This window comes from Hyaena hyaena, unplaced genomic scaffold (genome assembly GCF_003009895.1).
Source record: "Hyaena hyaena isolate Hyena2069 unplaced genomic scaffold, ASM300989v1 scaffold_137, whole genome shotgun sequence".
Classification (NCBI taxonomy): Eukaryota; Metazoa; Chordata; class Mammalia; order Carnivora; family Hyaenidae; genus Hyaena; species Hyaena hyaena.
In genome coordinates this window covers 3,128,980-3,147,973 of record NW_024080769.1, presented here as the reverse complement: position 1 = coordinate 3,147,973, position 18,994 = coordinate 3,128,980, and the positions used below count along the sequence as shown (strand labels likewise).

Here is an 18,994-nt window from a genome sequence, read left to right as displayed (position 1 = left end):
AAGCAAGACCGACTTTGGGGCCCTGGCCCCTCTGTCCTAGTTTGTCATAGGACTACACACACACACACACACACACACACACACTCATACTCATACACGAGACTCAGAACTCAGGGAGAAGCAGTCCCCTGCTCTCTGCGGCCGAGGCGGGGGCTCACAGATAGCTTGCAGGCTGCAGCCCTGAACGCATGTGGCGGGGCGGTTGTCGCAGGGAAGGGGGGGCCTCAGGGTGGCTGAGCCGTCCTCGGCAGCTCTAATTTCTGTTATTTAATGCCATCATCTCCCTGCCATTCTCCCTCTTAAAGTGTCAGATGTCTGCTTCCACCAAGACAAGAAAATGGCTTTCAAGGGAGAGGAAAATAGCTTCCCTCCTGGGGGTTCAGCAATCACAACCCCGACAACAGGGCCAGGAAACTGGTAGGGGACAGATAATGCAGCGGGGTCCTTCAGAGTATAGAGGTGCTGCCTTCTTTCGGCTCAGGTGAACTCATCCAGCAGATCAGCCTGAGGAAGGTGGGTACCTTTCTGGAGCCGGGACTTAGAGGCTCAACACTGGAGCTGGGGCTGCATGCCTGTGGCCAGCTCCCCAGCCTAGAGCCACAGGGATCTTTGAAACCCTCCTCCTTCCCCTCTGTGCAGATGGAGAAAATGGAGCCCTGGAGGGAAGGATTTCACCCAGCCCTCCTTGGCTCTCAACTGAAGAGGAGGAGAAAGACATCTGAAAGTGAGGGTAGGGTGACAATGATCCAGAAGGTTGGAGAGAGGAGACCGCATTCATTGCATGCAGTTCAGGGCCAGGAATGGATTTCTGGGCTGCAGATGCAAAGGGGTAGGCTCAAGATCACCTCCTCCAGGAAGCCTGCTCTGCATGGATTTTGTTCCTTCCCGACTATCTTCAGTCCTGTATGCCTCAGGCATGTGAACCAATGAATCTATTCCATTTGCAACTGTATTCCAAACTCACAAATTGTTCAACTTGTGTGTTGGGTATTTTTTTTTTTAATGTTTATTTGTTTTGAGAGAGAGAGAGAGCAAGCAGAGGAGGGGCAGAGAAAGAGGGAGAAAGAATCCCAAGTGGGCTCTGCAGTGCAGAGCCCAATGCTGGACTCAAACTCATGAACCATGAGATCATGACTTGAGCCGAAATCAAGAGTAGGATGCTTAGCCGACTGAGCCACCCAGGCGCCCTGTGTGTCAGTGTTTAGACCAGAACTGATCATGGTCATGAGGCTCAAGTGTGGCGTTGTGGGCAGAGGGCAAGGGGTTAGGAATGCAATGATCGAGACTGAGTAGGCAGCAGGAGACAGGGCTCTGAGTGAGCTTCAGTGACTGACTTTGACTCTGAACCATTGTGTCCCACAGCCATGGCCCACAGGATACATAGCCATAAAATGACACACCGGGGCTGGTCACAGCGTTTCCCAAATCCCGGAGACCTCACTGGAGCAATCGACACCCCCCCCCCCCCCCCCCGCCACACACACACACACACTCATATGGACAGGGAACACCTTCCCTTCTCCTGGCCTTGTTTCCTCCTGTGTGTGTGTTGGGCGGGGTGGGGGGCGGAGGTTGGAGGTGATGAAGGGCAGATCTCCTCTGGATGTTTCGGGCAGGTACAGTCTGACTCCAGGATGGAGATCACTCAGTTGGCCCCTAACCCACGGATGGGGGGCTGGGGTGCACAGGCAGGAGCTGCAGAGGGAAGTTTCCTGTGCGTGGGAGGGAGCCATCTCCAGGTTTCCTGCCACCAGCTGCATGGAGTGTTTAGGTGTTTAGTGGCTTCCTTTCCGGGCAGAGCTCCACCAGACCCATCCTGTCCCCTGACGTTACCTCCTGATCCTCTTGGCAGGTTTAAGGCCACATAGCTGTGCTACGCCAGCACCCCCACAGCTCTCCTTCCCCCAGAGTAAGAGGGAGTTTATCTGACCAGAGTGTGGCCTGTCCAGTTGCTGGGTAGACAGCATCCCTGAGGGTGAGGAGAGCCGCAAAGTGTAGGACACAGTCTGGCTGCTGAGCTGGCTGGGGTGACTCTGGCTCTATTCTTTCCTGGGGGTTTGGAGGGCAGGGGAAGGACACCACAGCCTTGGGGCTGGAGCCACAGGGTTCTCAGGGGCCACATTCATTCTGGCACCTCCCTGGACCTCTCTAAGAGACCCTGAAGGTTTAAGGACAAATTCCCACAGGCAGAGCTTTTAAGAGCAAAACCTTGGGCTGGAAATTCCCAGTGATGAAATTTCTGGAAACATGAACTTGAAAATTCCTTGTATCTAGCTGTGGGAGCCATGATGGGGGCTCCCTCACTCTCTGAGCCAGCGAGTGAGCATCCTCCCACTGGAGCGGGAGCTGGGGGAAGGGAGGGTGTGGGGGCTCCCACCCCCCTACAACCTGGCATTTACCTCTTCCAAAACAATTGCAGTTTTGTTTCATGGAAACGATTCTGTTCCCCAGGAGCCTTTTAAATGACGCTTTCAAGGGTCTTTTTTTTTTTTTTTCCGTATTCTTTCCATTTAAGACACCTTTTTTTTTTCTTTTTGCCCCGGAGGGAGAAAAAAAGAAGAAAAAGCTAATAAAGCAATCACCCAATGCTGAGCACCTGGCTCTAAGCCTGTGGCTTCTGATTGTGGCTTTGGCACCGACAGGCTGGGGGCTTTCATTAAGGAGAAGTGGAGAGGAACGGAGCTGGCGGTGGCCAGCCCTGGGCGTCCCCTCTACCCTCTCTGTCCCTAAACTTCTGGCTCCGTCTCTCTCCCTTTGTTCCCTCCCTCCCTGTCCCTCTCCCCCTTACCTTTCCTTTGTCCCCTCCCCCACCCCCTCCGGTCCCATTCGGGCCTGAGCTCCGCCCCGTGCTCCAGGCCGTGGGCTTACAGCCTTCTGCCCGGTGCACTTCAGGTCTTCACTCTCCTCCCCTCTTTACTTTTTTAAATTCATTGTGCCTTTTATTGCTCGCTATTGCATACGCTGTTTCTATTGCCCTGGAGACTGGAATGGTTCAAGCGGAGAAAGGCACACAATGTGGATTTCATTAACTTTACTGCCTGTTTCGTCTCAGGGTGGGGGTGGGGAGCTGGGCCGGCTGCGGGAGCTGGGCACCTCTTTGCTCACACCCCTTCACCCCAGTGCCAGACCTTTGCCGTCCTTGCCAGCTTGCCTCATCTAGAGATGCCTCCTGTGCCGCCACTCCCTCCCACCCTCCTATAGGAGGAGGACACCCACAGCCCATTTCACAGGTGGGGAAACAAAGGCTCCAGAAGGCAGTGCCTGGGATGCTACTAAGAGGTGAGAGGTGGGAAAGGTGAGAAGAGGTTAGACCCAGCCTGCTGGCCCCCTCCCAGGCTAACTGTCCCCGAGTCCCTCAGAATAGGGACTACATGGTCACCCCTCCTCCTCCCTCCCTGAGCTCCAGCAAATACAGAGGATTGGAGCAGGTCAGAGCCTCCTTGCAAATGAGGCAGTTTTATGGGCTTTAGAAAAACACTCCGATTGTTCCCTCAATTACCCTGAGCAGATTGAATGTATTAATCTCTCTCTTAACTCAGAGTGAGACTGGGCTGGTGCCCCTCCCCCAGCCACCAGCACCCCCCTGTCAGCAAGGCTGGAGTGACTCCCAGTCCCTGGCCTTCCTGGCCCTAAGCAGGTCAGCCTGGGTCCAGGCAGCATGCTTTTGCTGCACATGGGCACACACTCACATGCACACGCACACGCACACACACACACACACAGTGGACAGCTGCTTTACATTTCTCTATCAATTTTCATTGATTTCCTCCTTTGCCGCTATTTGGAAGAGCCTTTTCCTTGAGTAAACTTGATCATGGGGGGTAGTGAGGGGGTGGAAGGGAGACTGCAGGCAGCTCCCCCTTCTGCTCCTGTGACAACTGCCTCTAGCTTAAACACACTGTGCCTCAGGCAGCTGAGCCCCCTTTAAAAGCTACCTGAGGTTTCCCTTTGTAGCTCGATTTTCTTTTATTTCAGAGGAACAAAGGCACTGTCAAGACGTTTCAGGAGAACGCTGTCACCCACGCAGGGAGGGGTGCATGTCCATCACCAGGAGGGAGGGCTGCGGTTGGCAGGAGAGTCAGGGCTGGCCCGTGCTGGCCCAGGGACAAGACATGACCAGCCCCTTCAGGAAGAGAAAGGCCATCAACTAAATGTACCACAATTGCCCTGCAGGCCACCTGATGTCTTCCTCTTCCTCTTCAGTGGCACTGATTTTCTCCCCCAGGGACCTCTCAAGGAGACCTCCGAAGGTCCCTGGACATAGCGGATAAGACCTGAACATGCATAAGTTGCGGGGGGGGGGGTGGATCCCATGTTTATGTCCTTGACAAGCCTGTCCCTCAGTCCCGCCCTGCTGCATTTCCAAGTCACCTCTGTAAGCCTTTGAGATCCTATCAGGGTCAGTGCCTGGAGCTCAGCAGGATGGGGAATACGATAGGTCTGGGGTTCAGGCAGCTTACAGGGAGAGGCAGATGTACTAGGATCAGATGGACCTGGGTTCAGATCCGTGTCTAGCATTTATTCAGGAGCTATGTGGCCTTGTGCAGATTACATAACTTCTCTCAGCCTCCATTTCCACATCTGTAAAATGGAGGAGAGCAATTCCCATGTCCTGTACTGCTGGGAAGACACACGAGCCAGCTTACAGTGGGCTTTGCCCTGTCGGAGGGGTTGAATAATGTTTGCTGTTCTAGTAATGAGTTAAGATGTCTGTACTGAGCAAAACTGATGGGTCCTGGCCTCAGTGTCTGCGTCTAGAAAATAGGGTTGCTTCTTTTTGCCTAGCCGGCCTCCCAGGGGAGGGGTGACAGGACCTCGTGAGCCCCACCCTCTGGGTCCAGGGTACCAGGTTTTGGAGTGGAGAAGGCTGGCCCAGCCTGGGTGCTAGTCTAGGAAGAAGCTCCGTTAGCAGATTGTTGTCACTGAGCAAGCCAGATGGCCCAGCTGCACCCCCCTCCATCTCTGCCTCCCCCCACTCCAGCCAGGGGCGACTGCTGACTCACACCTTCTGGAGTCTGTGTGAGTGTGTGTGTGTGTGTGTGTGTGTGTGTGTGTGTGTGTGTGGTGAAGGGGATATGGAGCGGAAGGGGGGTGCCTACCTCTGATGTCCTTCCAGCCTGCCCAGAGGAGGGAACCATGGTGGCCCTCATCTCCAGAAATTACCTACACAGTGAAAGACGGAGGGGGGAGGGACAGTAGGATCCAGTTTATGGCGTTTTGCGGTCTTCCTCTTTGCTCCTTCACTGATACCCTGGAAGGTGGATGTGCCCCCAGCAGACACTGCTGAGCACAGCCACCCTCCTGGGTGTGTGGGTACACACACAGCCCCCACATCTCATCCTGGACAGGCAGAGACCCTCCCCATCACAAAGAGAGATTCACACGAACTCACTGATAGACACATGTGGGTCACACACCCTCCCACACACAGATCTGTACCTCCTTGGGACCTTCCCGGCTCTATCTCTGTACAGAACCCCCACCCCCCGCCAGTGCAGTCTCTACAGAAGGAGAAAGAGACTTGGGGACATGGCATGTGTGATGTATGAGGTGAAATTAAAACCCCACGTGAAACCGATCTTTAATAAAATAGTGGCTGAGGGAGGGCGGCAGGGCAGGAACACTGACAGCATCCAGCCAGCCTGCCCTGGGCTTGTAGGGACGCAACTGAGACACCCCAGCCTGGGCTCAGGCTCGTTCTGCAGAGGTCCTGGGCTCAGGAGCAGCTGAGGCTAACAGGGCCCTACCCTTTCCCCAACAGATGGAGAATGAGTGGGGATATCCCTCCTCCATCTGGATCTGGAGTCCAATGGTCCAGCCTCCCTGAGCCCAGGGTGTTCATCCATCCGTCCATCTACCTGCCCATCCATCCATCTGTCTGGCCATCTATTCCCCCAGCAGGAAACAAGGTTGTTGTATCCCCCAGCCCCTGGGAAGCCACCTGGCTGGGTGGAGAGAGGCAATAGGAGGAGTTGGAGGACAATGACTCTCCAAGCTGACTGCGAGGACTGCTGGGACCTGGGGAGGAAGTGATGGGCATGACCGGGTGGTCATCAGGGACTCGGTCTGTTGTAGGAAAACCAGTTCTGGCCAGGAGGCAGAAGACTCTATTTCTCACTTGCATAAGAGCTGTGTAGCTTGGAGCCAATCACTTGACTTAACTGGGCCTCAAGTTCCTCATCCGTACAATGGGCAGAGCAGTGCCTACTGATGGTAAGGTTGTGGGGTCAGGTGAGGAAGAGGGTGGGAAATTGTTTGGTTCATTAAAACCCACCTCACAGATGTCAAGAGAACACCTGATTCCTGCCTCCAGGAATGGGTGGGCTCCAAGAGAGATGAAGGACTGTGGTTTTCAAGAGGTGAGGACAGTGTGACAAAGGTTTGGAGGCAGGAACAGAATGTGGAGGGTGTGTGCGGGAACAGCAAGCAGGGAGAAGGGATGAAGGGGGGAGAGCATATTCTTGGGATGGGGAATGGCAGGGCTGCCACGGAATGCAGGGCAGGTGCTGGCTCCACGCACCCCAAACCCTCCACTATCAGCTGTTTTCCCAGGCTGCTCTGAGCCAGGCTCGCAAAGTTGGAGCCTGCGAAAGCCCACGGAAGCATCATATGGGTCTTGGGAGGTGGGCCGGTAGCTTTCATACTGTCCATTTTCTGGAGCAGGAAACTGAGCCGCTTGAGGAGGTGGCTTGCCTAAGGCTTCCCATTGAGTCAGTGGCAAAGCCAGGCTGGAATCCAGGGCCCCACCATGTTTTTTTGTTTTTTCAGGCACAGTCATCAGCACAGAGGTGGGAGTGACTTGCAGCATTGTGTCGCAGGGAGACCCCTACTTTGATGGTGTGATGGGATCAAGGGGCAGCAGTTTGGGGGAACGGTTTTCTTCCTGGCGGCCCCTATCATGCCGCGTCCAGCAAGCCACATCACTGAGGCTTAAGCTGATCCCAACAAGGAGTGCTCATTGTGCTGGGTACTGGGGAGTAGGACCAGGAACAGGGCTGGGGCTGTCAAGGGCTCCGAGTCCCCAGGCACACAACCCTGCCCCCCGCCCAGCCCACTGGAGTTGTTGGATGACACAGAAAACAGTGTTACATAAATAATCTCAGGACAGAATCTAGCCGTTTCCCACCCTGAGGGTGAGAGAGAGTTACAGCCAAGAAGGTGCAGTGGATAAACGTGGACCTTGGACTCAGATCCTTGCTCTGCCCCATACTGGGTGTTCCTGATCAGGTCACTTCTCTGACCCTTTGTTTTCTCTTCTGTGAAATGGCTGGGGTGGGGGTGGGGGTGATAGTTACTTTGCAGCATGATTGTGAGGATTAAATCATATGCTAGCCTGACTACATTTGGGCAGGGGGGTGGGGGGGGGCATCCTGGAGGAGATTCCAAAGACTTCCAGAACAGAGACAGACTGGAAGGCACCAGGGATCCAGTCTTGGAGGCAGGGGCGGGACTCACATCCTCACATCCACAGGCCTTCTGCTGCTGCTGCTGATTCTTCTGCACAAGAAATGTGTGTTAAGTCCTGATTCTGTTCCAGGCTGGGCCTCTCAGAGCTCTTGGGGAGATAAGAGACCACAGTTGAGGCCACTGTGGTCATTGGATGTCAGAGGGGAAGCCACTGGGCCTACCCTGGGGGAAGGGGTAAAGACTTCTACTTTAAATCCCTGCTCTGCCGCCTTCCTGCGCTGGGACTTAACCCCTCTATGCCTCCTGTCTTTCTCTGTAAAATGGGGAATAACAGTACCCCCTAAACACACACCCCAAGATTGTTGACTTGAACATGCAGTGAATTTAAAGATACTAAATACAGAACATTAGCTGTGATCTTTATGCCCGGTGCATGGCAGCTGGTCGGATAGACAAGTTGAAGGGCTACACTCCAGGGGGAGGGAACATTGGGCAAAGGCCCAGAGGCTTGAGAGAGCACAGTTTCCTTTGGGAATTTGGGGGAGATAAAGGGTGGGGAGCACAGGGCCCAGGGAGGGGCCAGCCATGGGAGGAGAGAGAGGGTGGAATCTGCCCCCACCTCTGGCTCAGCAGGAAGCCTGCCCTTGAGTCACTGCAGGGCTGGGAGGCGGTGGGGGCCACATGGAGCTGAGGCCCTCCGATGAGCATGGGGGATGGGGATGGGGAGATATTATTTTAATCTTCCTCTTAAAGCATAATTGCTTTTTGTCGGCGGGTGTTCCGGGAGCTGCCTCCCCGAGAGATTGCTTTGCAGGCTCCTGTCCGCCAGGAGCCAGGCAGGGCTGGGCCAGCTCCGTGCTGCATTAATACTCCGCAAATGCGATTTCATGGCCTCAAATGAGATTAGGGCCAGAGGCTGTGCTCTCTGGTAGAGATGGAGGGCGGTGTGGGCGAGGGACCGGCGCTGAGCAGGGAATCTGAGAGGGAGGGAATCACGGATCCCAAGCCCACTGGCCCTGAATAAGCAGTTTCCTGTAACTGGAGCTCCTCAGACCTGCTGGCTCATCCCAGCTGCAGAGCAGGCCCTGAGGCCCTGTCGGTGGTGGCCAGTGGCTGGTGGCGGCTGGCAGCTGGGGTACTCTGGGCTGTCTCCCCCACCCCAGACTCCCCACAAGCACCTCAGTAAGAGCAAGGGCTGCGATTACAGTCTCTGCAGCCATGTGACCTGGGTCTGAAGATTGGCCCTTTTGCTCCGGTCTCTGCCTCTGTTTTCTCATTAGTAAAATGGAGACTAGATAGAGTAGCACCTATCTCATGCATAGTTGTGACAACTGAGTTCGTGTATGTAAAAAGTATAGAATAGGGCCTGCCACGTAGCAAGAGCTTGTTAACTGTTTGCTTTTATTAGGTACACACCCCAACTATTTGTGCCCTGGAAGAGGAGAGAAGGCCACTGAGGGCTTGGACGCTGGAGGAAGGAGGATTTTCTGGGGGGCAATCATCATTATCCTAGGCTGAAGGGGGGAGACTTCTGGGGAACTACAGGGAGGAGGAAGCCATCTGATGCTAACGTTAATGTCATCCCTCAGTGATTCAGTGAGTACCCACCTGGCACCTACTTTGCGCCAGGCAACAGCCTAAGGATGGGACCCCCAGGCATAGTCCCTGTCCTCAGAGGAGAGAGATCCTCTCCCAGAAAAGAATAGCAGGTCACCTGCCTGGATGCAGAGAGGCCTTGGGCTATGGATCTGATGCCCCCAGGGTGGCAATGGGGGCAGTGGGAGAGGTTTCAGGGCAGATTTGCTAGAGGTTGTCTTGAGGAAGCCTCATGAATTATTCAGCCGGCAGAGGGAGGAGGACAGTCCAGGCAGATAGAGCAGTGGGTGTGAAGGTCGGGAAGCTGGAGAGCTCAGAGCCCATTTCAGGGGGCCACGGGCGTGCAGTGTGGCTGGAGCATGCGTGTGAGGCAGGAATCCGTTGCCATGAGGCTGGAGAGGCTGGGGTGAGGAGACTGAGAGGCCTTCAGGGATCTCCTGAGAGAATTCCAGTCTCTCCTGAGAGCGGTGGGGCCCTCCTGAAGCGTTTATGGAAGCAGAGGAGATTTGTGGGGTTGGAAGAGTCAGGGCAAGGATTGAGTCTACGGCCCCCCCAGCCGGAGTGGACCCTGAGTGGACCCCCTCCTCTCCTTGGTGGGTCTGGCCTCTGCACCCCCACCTGAGGAAAGGGAAAGGCAGGTGACCTTCACTGCTTACACCTTTATTTAGTTCTTTGTTAATGAGTTATTGATTTTTCAAAAGAAAAATGCCCCCAAGCCACGTTGCATCTTTAGCAAAGTGATTCATGACTTGAAGATGGGCCCTGGGCCGCCCCCAATGAGAACTCCGGTTACCAAACGCTGAGAAGGCTCTTTCCACAAGGCGGTCAGTAAACGTGCCTGCTGGGCCAACAAGAACAGCACGCCTGTTGCAGTCACCCCAAGTCCCCTGTTGCAAAGCGGAGGCTCCAGGGATCCATACTGGCATACCCGTGGAGGAGGGGGTGCTCCCTCACCAGGCCCCTGCGCTGTAGGGCATCCTCGCTGCTTTATAGAGGAGGAATTGTGGCCCTGGCAGGCTGAGACTCTTGCCTGGAGGCTCGCGGCAGGGCCTCGCCAGGCCAAGGTTAAGGCCAGGCAGGCTGTGGATTTACCACCGTGATTACAGGAGGTGGCCCTCCTGAAGCCTGACACTCAACAGCCAACAGATGAGCACCTGCTGTATATGCCACCCGGCTGCCGGGACGTGCTGTGGCATCTGGAGAATGGAGACCCTCCAAGAGAGCTACCTCAGCTGACACCTGTCAAATGCTGGGGGAGGGGCAGGGACTTGGCCAGGTCCCACACCCCTGCCTCTGGTTTATCACCTATTGGAGGGGACTCAGCAGCACAGACACAGGCAGGTGTCACCAGGGACAAGAAGAACTGTTGAGAGCAGGGGATGAAGGGAGTCAGGAATGCTTCCTGGACGAAGGACAGATTGAACTTAGGTAGGAAAGCAGGAGACCTTTCTGGCGAGGGGGCTGCCTGGAGAAAGGCGTGGCTGTGGGGAGGGGCCGGGAAGCCAGGCACAGAGCCCGTCTGGGGAAAAGGGAGACTGGGGCTAGAATGTCCGGTGGTGGGGGAGGGCGTGTGAAGGCTCGAGCATTGGGTGGAGGTGGGCACACTTCACCCTACAGACATTTTTTTGCTTCTCTGGCCCATTTCTGTTGGGGAGACCTGCCAGGTCCCAGTTTGTTTAGCAAGGAAAAGAACAAGCATTTTTGGCACACTCAACTGAGTGTCAGTGCTAAGGGCAGCACCTGCGTTGCCTCGTTTGGTCCTCAGAACAGCCCTGGTTTCCCCTCTGTATAAGGAGGGACACCAAAGCTCAGACAGGGCTAGTATTTTGAACCGACATCACACAGCTATAAGCTTCCATTTGCTACAGAGTCACGCTGAGTTTCCCACGTCCTCCATCCTTTGCCTTTCCCAGGAGCCCAATGCGTTGGACCAAAGGAAAGACAGAGATTTCTGATGGAGGTGGGGAGTGGAGGAATATGGGGGATGTCAAGGGGTGGCAGACAGGACTAAGGGGAAAGGAAGGCCAGGTTTGTGCAGGCTCTGGGAGACACCCTTCCCTGGACTGGCTGCAGGGATATCTAGGCATAAAGGGACCATAGTAGCTGGGACACAGCATGAGGGAGTGTGGACAGCTGGGAGTCACATGTCCGCGCAGACTTCCCCCTGCACAGCAAGGCCAATGCAAAGCCATGGGGAGAAGCGGGACTCTCCTTCCCCAAGAGCCAGCCTCAGATCCAGTCCAGCAGCTTGCCCTCCTTAGCTGCAGGTTCCCTAAATGGCTGTGTTTAACCCCCTGGCCTGGCTATGGGGCAGCTCCAAGTGCTCTCTCCTGGGGGGAGGCGGGGAGGGTTACCTATTAGCTGTGAGATCACTCATTACCTGCTTCTGCTCACACTGGGATCTCTCTGAGTCATCAAAGCTTGGAGCTGGCCCCTGGGCATTTGGGGAGCAGGCTCATTTCCCTTGGTTGGGGGAGGACCGGGGATGGGCAGTGAGGCCAGAGGAGGAGTTGGGGAGGCAGAGGGAGAGGTGAGGTTCATGGTGGTGGCTAGGAAAGCCACACACAGTCCGAGGCTGATGGCCACCTCAGTGGCCAAGAGGAAGCAGTTCTGGGGGAAGGGCTAGTGTGGCACAGGAGTGTCCCAGGGGTCCTTGGCCCTGGGAGTCGGCCAGCCCACAAATGAGGTGGTAGGAAGGCCCTTCTGGGGGCTGCTGAGTGTGCGGGGCTCTCTAGCTCTCCGGAGCCAGTGTATTTATCTTCTTCCCAGGCAGGAAGGCCAATGGGCTGGGGCTCCAGGGTGCCAGGCTCAGATGGCTGGTAGGGCAGCTGGATGAAAGCCCAAGCCCACGTGGGCAGCCCGAGGGACCACCGTGAAGCAGGGAAGGGGCCCAGGTAAGAATCTGAGGAGGTGTGGCAGGAGCACTGTCAAGCCCTGAGAGCCGGTGCTTACTGGCTTCCTTAAACTTTGCTCCCTAAGTGCCCTGCTGGCCTCTCACAGTCCCACTGCAGAGTGCTGAACTGGGCCACGAAAGGTTCATGTAGGCACTGGGGCAGCAATGGTCCTCTCCCCGACCCCCATCTGCTGCTGCAGCCTTGGGGACTAACAGGAAGGCACAGTAAGGTGGCTGGGGAATTATTGCCGAGACCCTCTCCACCCGTACACCTGCCTGGTGGGGACATTATGGGCCCATGAGGCATGGGCACCACCCTCTGCAGACCTGGAAGGGAGAAAACTGGCTGTGGGACTCCTAGCTTCCATCCCCAGCCATCTGGTCTTTCCAGTTCTAATCGTAGGTGAGGCCTTAGTCTTCCTGTCTCTTTTTTTTTTTTCTTTTATTTTTTTAAATTATTTAAATATTTTTATTTATTTCTAGGAGAGAGAGAGACAGCGTGAGCAGGGGAGGGTCAGAGAGAGAGGGAGACACAGACTCTGAAATAGGCTCCAGGCTCTGAGCTGGCAGTCAGCACAGAGCCCGACGCGGGGCTCAAACCCATGAACCGCGAGATCATGACCTAAGCGAAAGTCGGACGCTTAACCGACTAAGCCACCCAGGCGCCCCTAGTCTTCCTGTCTCTTAACTGGGGAGAGCTACATCCTTCCTGCTTCTCTCTAGACTAGGGGTGGAGGGGGAAGGAGAAAGGTTCCATAAAGCCTTAAGGTCCTGCCTCTTATTGCCAGGATGGGCCTGCTTTGGTCCCCATACCCAGGAAAATGGGAAGAACCCTCAATATGGGCTCTAAAACAGCTGGCAGAAGAATGAGGCAGGCCATGGGAGTCTTCCAGATACCACTCAACCCTACCCAGTACCCCAGATCTCACCTTTGCCAGATCAGGGTTCCTGACCATGTTTTGGAGGCCCAGTCCATATCTAGACTCCTCATGGAGCACACCTCGCCCCAGGCCAAGGGCCTGTCACCCCTCATGCTGCCATCTCACTGCATGGAAAAGCACTTAGAACCATGTCAGGCACATAGTAAGTGCTCAGTAAAAAGAACTGTTCTCTTTGTAATAATTTCTTGTGGAGCTCAGAAGTGGATTAGTCATAATATCGGGTCCATATCCTAGAGCCAATGTTGGCCCCCTTTAGCTATTCATGATTTAATTTTTTTTTAAAAAATTTATTTGTTTTTGAGAGAGAGAGAGAGAGAGAGAGAGCATGAGCAAGGGAGGGGCAGAGAGAGAGGGAGACATAGAATCTGAAGCAGGCTCCAGGCTCTGAGCTGTCAGCACAGAGCCTGACATGGTGCTCAAACTCACAAACCATGAGATCATGACCTGAGCCAAAGTCACATGCCTAACCGACTAGCCACCCAGGTGCCCCATCATTTAATTTTCAACAATATAATGAACACCCCTTAACTGCCCAGTCTAAGAGACGTTACACTAACACATCTACTTATTCCCCAGTCTCTCTGTCATCTTCCGACCCAGTCTCCAAGAGGGAACCGTTTTCTTGAACTTTGTGTTTATTATTATTAAACAAGAGAAAGACTCCAGGCACCCACAGAGGCAGGATGGCTGCAAAATCTTGAACAGAAATAGCTGTTTCTACCGACCAAGTTGCAACTTCCTGTGGGTAGCATCCGGGTCTCCCCAGTGGGCTGGGCATACAGAGCCGTTGGCAAATTGGGTTGATGGGCTGTTTGGGGTCACAAAAGCAGGGAGGTGAGGACTTGATGCCAGAGAGCAGGTGGGACCCACCTCTAAAACAGGGAGAAGGGCTTTGCTCCCTGCCCCCCTCTACCAGTGGCTTCCGCTCTGCCCTGTGACATCACACAGTGTTGCCCAGGTGACCTAGTGGGCAGACAAGCTCACAGCTTTTCCAGGTCTTGGCAGAGAGAGGGCCACCCTGTCTTTACCTTCCTGGGGGCACTAAGAGCCAATTGTTTCAGCTGCTGACCCCTACCTAGCTGGTCACGGCCCAGAGCCCTGAGGATACCTCCACTCCAAGAATGTCTCACTACTGAGAAAGTTCCAGGCTGCCCCTTACCTGGCCACCTCCCCTCCCCCCACCCCAGTGTCCCCTGTCTATGTCCCAGAGCCAGTGTATGGGGCCCCGGGACAACACTGACGCTCCCTACTGTTTGCCAAGCCCCAAGACTCCAAAGTGCCCAAGCCAGCTGTCTGGGCAGGACCAATGCCTGGTCAGCCACCAATATCAGGTACTGGTCTCCGAGATTGTTAAACAAGGCCAAACACTCCCGGCCCCAAGAGGATGGGACGGAAAAAGAAAAAGGTGAGGTCTAGGGCCATGGGTCATTCACCTGCATGAGCTCATCCCTCCTTCAAAGTGCCTTGTTTTATTTGCTCCTAAATCATGATGAAAGCTTCCCTTATCTGGGCCTCAGTTTTCACAGCCGTGGAATGGAGAGCAAGGTGGCCTCTGTGTGTCCTCCCAAGTTAGGCATGCTGTACCCTGGGGCCACGTGGGGCCTGAAATCCGTGCACTTGCGGGTGTTATCACCCCCTGGCACCCTCACCTGGTTGGTTCTGCCTCGCACCCCCATGACGCAGAGAAAAATGTAGCTTGAATGGGCATAGGACCCCTGCCCCCGCACACCCTGGAAGAGAGTTTTTGCGCTGTTGTCACAAAGGCGCAGAGACCCCACTGAGGTGGCTCAACTGTCACCCTGCAGGGTCTTCTAGGAGATTCCCACACTGCTGCCCTGGGACTGCCAATGCTCCGCTGTCCCTCACCCTTCCAGCCCTGGCCACAGACGCTCTGACTCCTAGAAAGAAGGGACTCTTAATTGGTTTTGAAGACTGCTGTATCCCCAGGATTCAGAACAGTGCCTGACACGTAGTAGGTGCTTTATAAATATCTGTGATAGAACAGCAAGACCTTGCCAGGAGGGGACTAAGATCTCCAAGTGGTGAAATGCAAACAGTTCAATGAGGCCTCCCTTGTCTCCTGCTAACCGGCAGGGCTGAGCCTATGCCTTCTACTGTGCCAAGTACCGAGTGGGATGGCAGAATGAGCTAAGACCAAACGCACCAGGTACTTGCTAACTTGGGAACACCCTCTCTGCTGTTAGACTCAAACCAAAGAGAGCTACAGGTGCCCCACTGTTTCTACTTATCACTCTTGACTTTGATGTCTGGGGTTCCTGGTGTTCTCTACCCATTACCTGGTTCCTCCCCTTGACTCTACCTTCTGCCTTTAAGCTTCTTTCTGGAATGTCACACACTCAGGACAGGGCACCAGGCTGGCCTGACCTAAGAGGCCTTAAGCTGCCAGCTGGTCCTCAAGCTCATTTCCACCTGCCCACTCAAGCTGGATTTGGGGATCCAAGGAGCATTCGTAGGACCCCCGAGAAGGAAATGGGTGTTTTATTTATTTATCTTAATGTTTATTTATTTATTTATTTATTTATTTATTTAGAGAGAGAGAGTGTGTGTGTGTGTGTGTGTGTGTGTGTGTGAAGCAGGGGAGGGGAGAGCAGAGAGAGAGGGAGAGAGAACCCCAAGCAGGTTCCACACTGTCAGCGCAGAGCCCAACGCGGGGTTTGAACTCACACACCGTGAGATCATGACCTGAGCCAAAATCAAGAGCGAGACGCTTAACTGACTGAGCCACCCAGTTGCCCTGGTTTCGTTTTATTTAATTCATAATTTTGTGGAACATTTTTAATGACTGGGTAGAATATACTATACAAATGATCATATTGTGTATATATAGTGTTACATATTCATATTTCCTCTTCTGTGAAGCCTCCATTCATGTCTTTTTTATTGTGGTGATGCTTACAGATCTCTGTGTATCAGGGATATTCATCCCTTTATATATATTGCAAATATTTTCTATCTGTCTTTTATTTGGATTGCAGTGAACTGGGGGCTATTATAGAAGTCAGTGTGGATTGTTAATGTAATCCAAACGATCAATCATTTCTTTATGTTTGACTTTTGCGGCATCTTTGGAAGAGTGTTTCCTTGTCCAAAGGCTACAACCCTCATGGCTAGTACTAACTAACAAGTACTGGCGACTTGGGTCATGAGTCCGAGGGCATATACGTCATGGCCCAGAGAGAGCTCGGCACGTCCGGAAAACACTAGAAGGGCAGAGCAGAGACCTCACAATGTGGAGACATAGATCCGCCCCACTTCCACTCTGCCTGCCAGCAAAGCCTAGAGCCCAAACACAAGGGCTTTTGTCTCCATGAGCCTGTTTTCCCACTAAGAGTGGGCCCTCCGGTGGCCACTATAACTCCCAAGCAAGTTTAGATGCTGAAACTAGAAGGAACATGAAGGACCATTTTTTAACTCAAAGCCCGTAAGATACAGCTGGGGAAACTGAAGTGGGATGAGGGGGGAACATTGGTCCTGATGCAGGCCCATCTCTGAGGGAAGCCTGCAGACTGTCATCCACATGTAGGAAGGAAGGAAGGGGAAGGCCGAGGTTGGCCCACAGTTCCCGCTCCAGGTGTCCCACTTGGGCCAAGCCTCCCTGGCCCTGGGCCCAGCCTGCCCAGCGGGCACATGCGTGCGGGCCTCACCAGGAGGCGCCAGCCTGGCAGCTGGCCTCATGCCCAGAGGTGAAGCATGAGCAGTTTCTGTCCAACCCCCTGGAAGCTGTATTTCCCAGAAGACTGTCCCACAAGGGGAGGCACAGAGGGAGGAGGGGACAGAGAGAGGGCACACCTCGCAGGCCTGGTCTGCAGAATCACTGTTGGGCTGTTAGACTACCAGCTGCTATGCTGCTGGGCCCCCACTTCTGGGGCCGTAGGAGGCTGGGGAAAGGCCCTGCACCCCACAGAAACAAAGGGGATGGGGCGGCCATCTTGGGCTGCTTCTAGGATCAGGGCGATGGAGAGACACATTAGTCACCTCTTCTGACCTCCCTGCAGAACCTTAGGCCTATTATAGGGAAGACTGAATTACAAACCACTCTGGATATCCCCATTGACCAGGTGGGAAAAGAAAGACCCCACTGGGAGTTAGGGCAGAGCCAGCCCAAAATCTATATTTCTGGACACTCCGGGTGGCTGGTCTTGCTCCCATAGCACCAAAGCAGGAGACTAACCCTGCTGGAGAGTGGAGTGGGTTATGGGAGGCATACGGTGAATGTGGAACACCAGGAGGCAGCATCTCTGACCTACGGGGGTGGGGGGGGTGACATTGAGCCTGCTTCCCCCTCCCCATCCCCCTCCTTTTAGTAGGGGTTCTTTCTGCACACTGACCTCCCTCCCCTCCTCCCACCGTAGCCTGGCAGAACAGGGGAGGGGGGAAGGGTAACTCTTAACACCTCTGCAGATGGTGAGAGGCCCCCCTGGGCCCTGCGGAGGGGGCATTCCTCAGGCAGAAGGAGGGGTCTAGCTGTAGGACTGGCACTTCTGGGGCTGGAGGGTTCTCACCTCCTAATTAGTCATCTTGTTAGTCAAAGACCACAGACTGTACCAAGAAGGCCTTTCTGATAACATCAGATCTGTAGGAGGTGGGGGAGCAAGCCCCAGGGACACGGGGATGGACGGACAGCAGAAGAGGGACCTGCCCAGACAACGGCTTGAAAGCAGGAGCCCGCTTGGGATGTGCCCAGAGGCCAGAATGGCTGGAGCCAGAGGGCATGAGGCAAGGTCGCTTTCCCAGGCCAGTGTGTGTACGTCCTGACAGGCCAGGGAAGCTCTGAATGAAACAGGGAGCCACTGTTTTGAGCAGTGGACAGATCTGGTCTGATTGAAATCTGCGAAGGATCACTCTGGCTGCTGTGTGCAATGGGCAGGGTGGAGGAAGCACCAGAAAGGAAACAGAAGTGCAGAAGGGGTCAGATTCTAGACATGGTTTCATGGGGTTTTTTTTAATGTTTATTTTTGAGAGAGAGAGTGTGAGAGTCCGTGTGAGTGGAGGAGAGGCAGAGAGAGAGGGAGACAGAGGATCCTAAGCAGGTTCCCTGCTGTCAGTGCAGAGCCAGATATGGGGCTCGAACTCATGAACCCTGAGATCATGACTCGAGCCAAAGTTGGACACTTAGCTGACTGAGCCACCTAGAGGCCCGCTAAACATGGCGTGAAGACAGAGGGCTCATGGAATGTTCACCCCACCACGATTATCAGAACTGAATGAATTAAGAGGCATCAAAGTCCGCAGGCCCTTCCTTCTGCTCTGCCCAGAGGCTTCTGAGAGCCAGGAGCCACCGTGCCCAGAACCCCCAGGCTCAAGGTGGGAGCAGACAATGTATGGGGACCCTGGGGCCTCACGTGGGAAGCAGGGCAGTTTCCAGACAGGCTGGTCCACACCCATGTTGTCCCGTTGGGGAAACTGACTCTTGGCACCTGACGGGCTTTCAGGCTCATGGTGGTGAGGAGAGAGCTGCTTTAAACCTAGCTCGGCCGACACTCGGTGCTCATCAGGACTGAGCCAGGGGATCGGCCTGCCTGGGCTGCTGCCAGCACCACAGCCCACCCAGAGCCAGGCCATTACTCCTCTCCTGGCCTGTCTGCCCTCCACATAACAGGACACTGTTCTCTGTCTCCACAGACACTTCCCTCTTTGAGGACCCCTCCCCCCCCCAACCAGAGCCTGCCCTGGAACGCAGGTTCTGACAGACTGAATTTGCTATTTTTTTTTCACATTTATTTATTTTTGAGAGAGAGAGGGAACAAAAGCAGGGGAGGGGCAGACATATGGAGAGAGACAGAATCTGAAGCAGGCTCCAAGCTCTGAGCTATCAGTGCAGAGCCTGACCCGGGGCTTGAACTCACAACCTGTGAGATCATGACCGGAGGCAAAGTCAGATGCTTAAACAACTGACCCACCCAGATGCCTCATTCACACTTTCGAGATAAAGGGCAGCCCTCAGTGACTCCTCAGGGCCCCATCTCCATGCTGAGGAGGCCAGGGGCCTTCCGTGACTCCTCACATCAGCTAGTACTGATTAAGTGGCTAGATAGACAAGGATGGGGGTAGCCTCCTGGCAGGTGGGGCCTACCAAGGGTAAATCCTGGGTCAGTGGTGTCAACTCCAGGCACCGAGAATGAGAGTCAGCCAGCCA

At 54.5% G+C, this 18,994-nt stretch overlaps 1 protein-coding gene across 1 annotated transcript in view; it reads left to right on the top strand.

Annotated features, from left to right (window-relative positions):
* Window positions 1-18,994, top strand: part of LOC120235735 (coiled-coil domain-containing protein 33-like) — a 66,905-nt gene that overhangs the window by 3,034 nt on the left and 44,877 nt on the right. Inside the window, 1 exon segment of the mRNA XM_039238171.1 lies at window positions 13,975-14,150. Coding sequence (XP_039094102.1) covers window positions 13,975-14,150 — 176 coding nt within the window.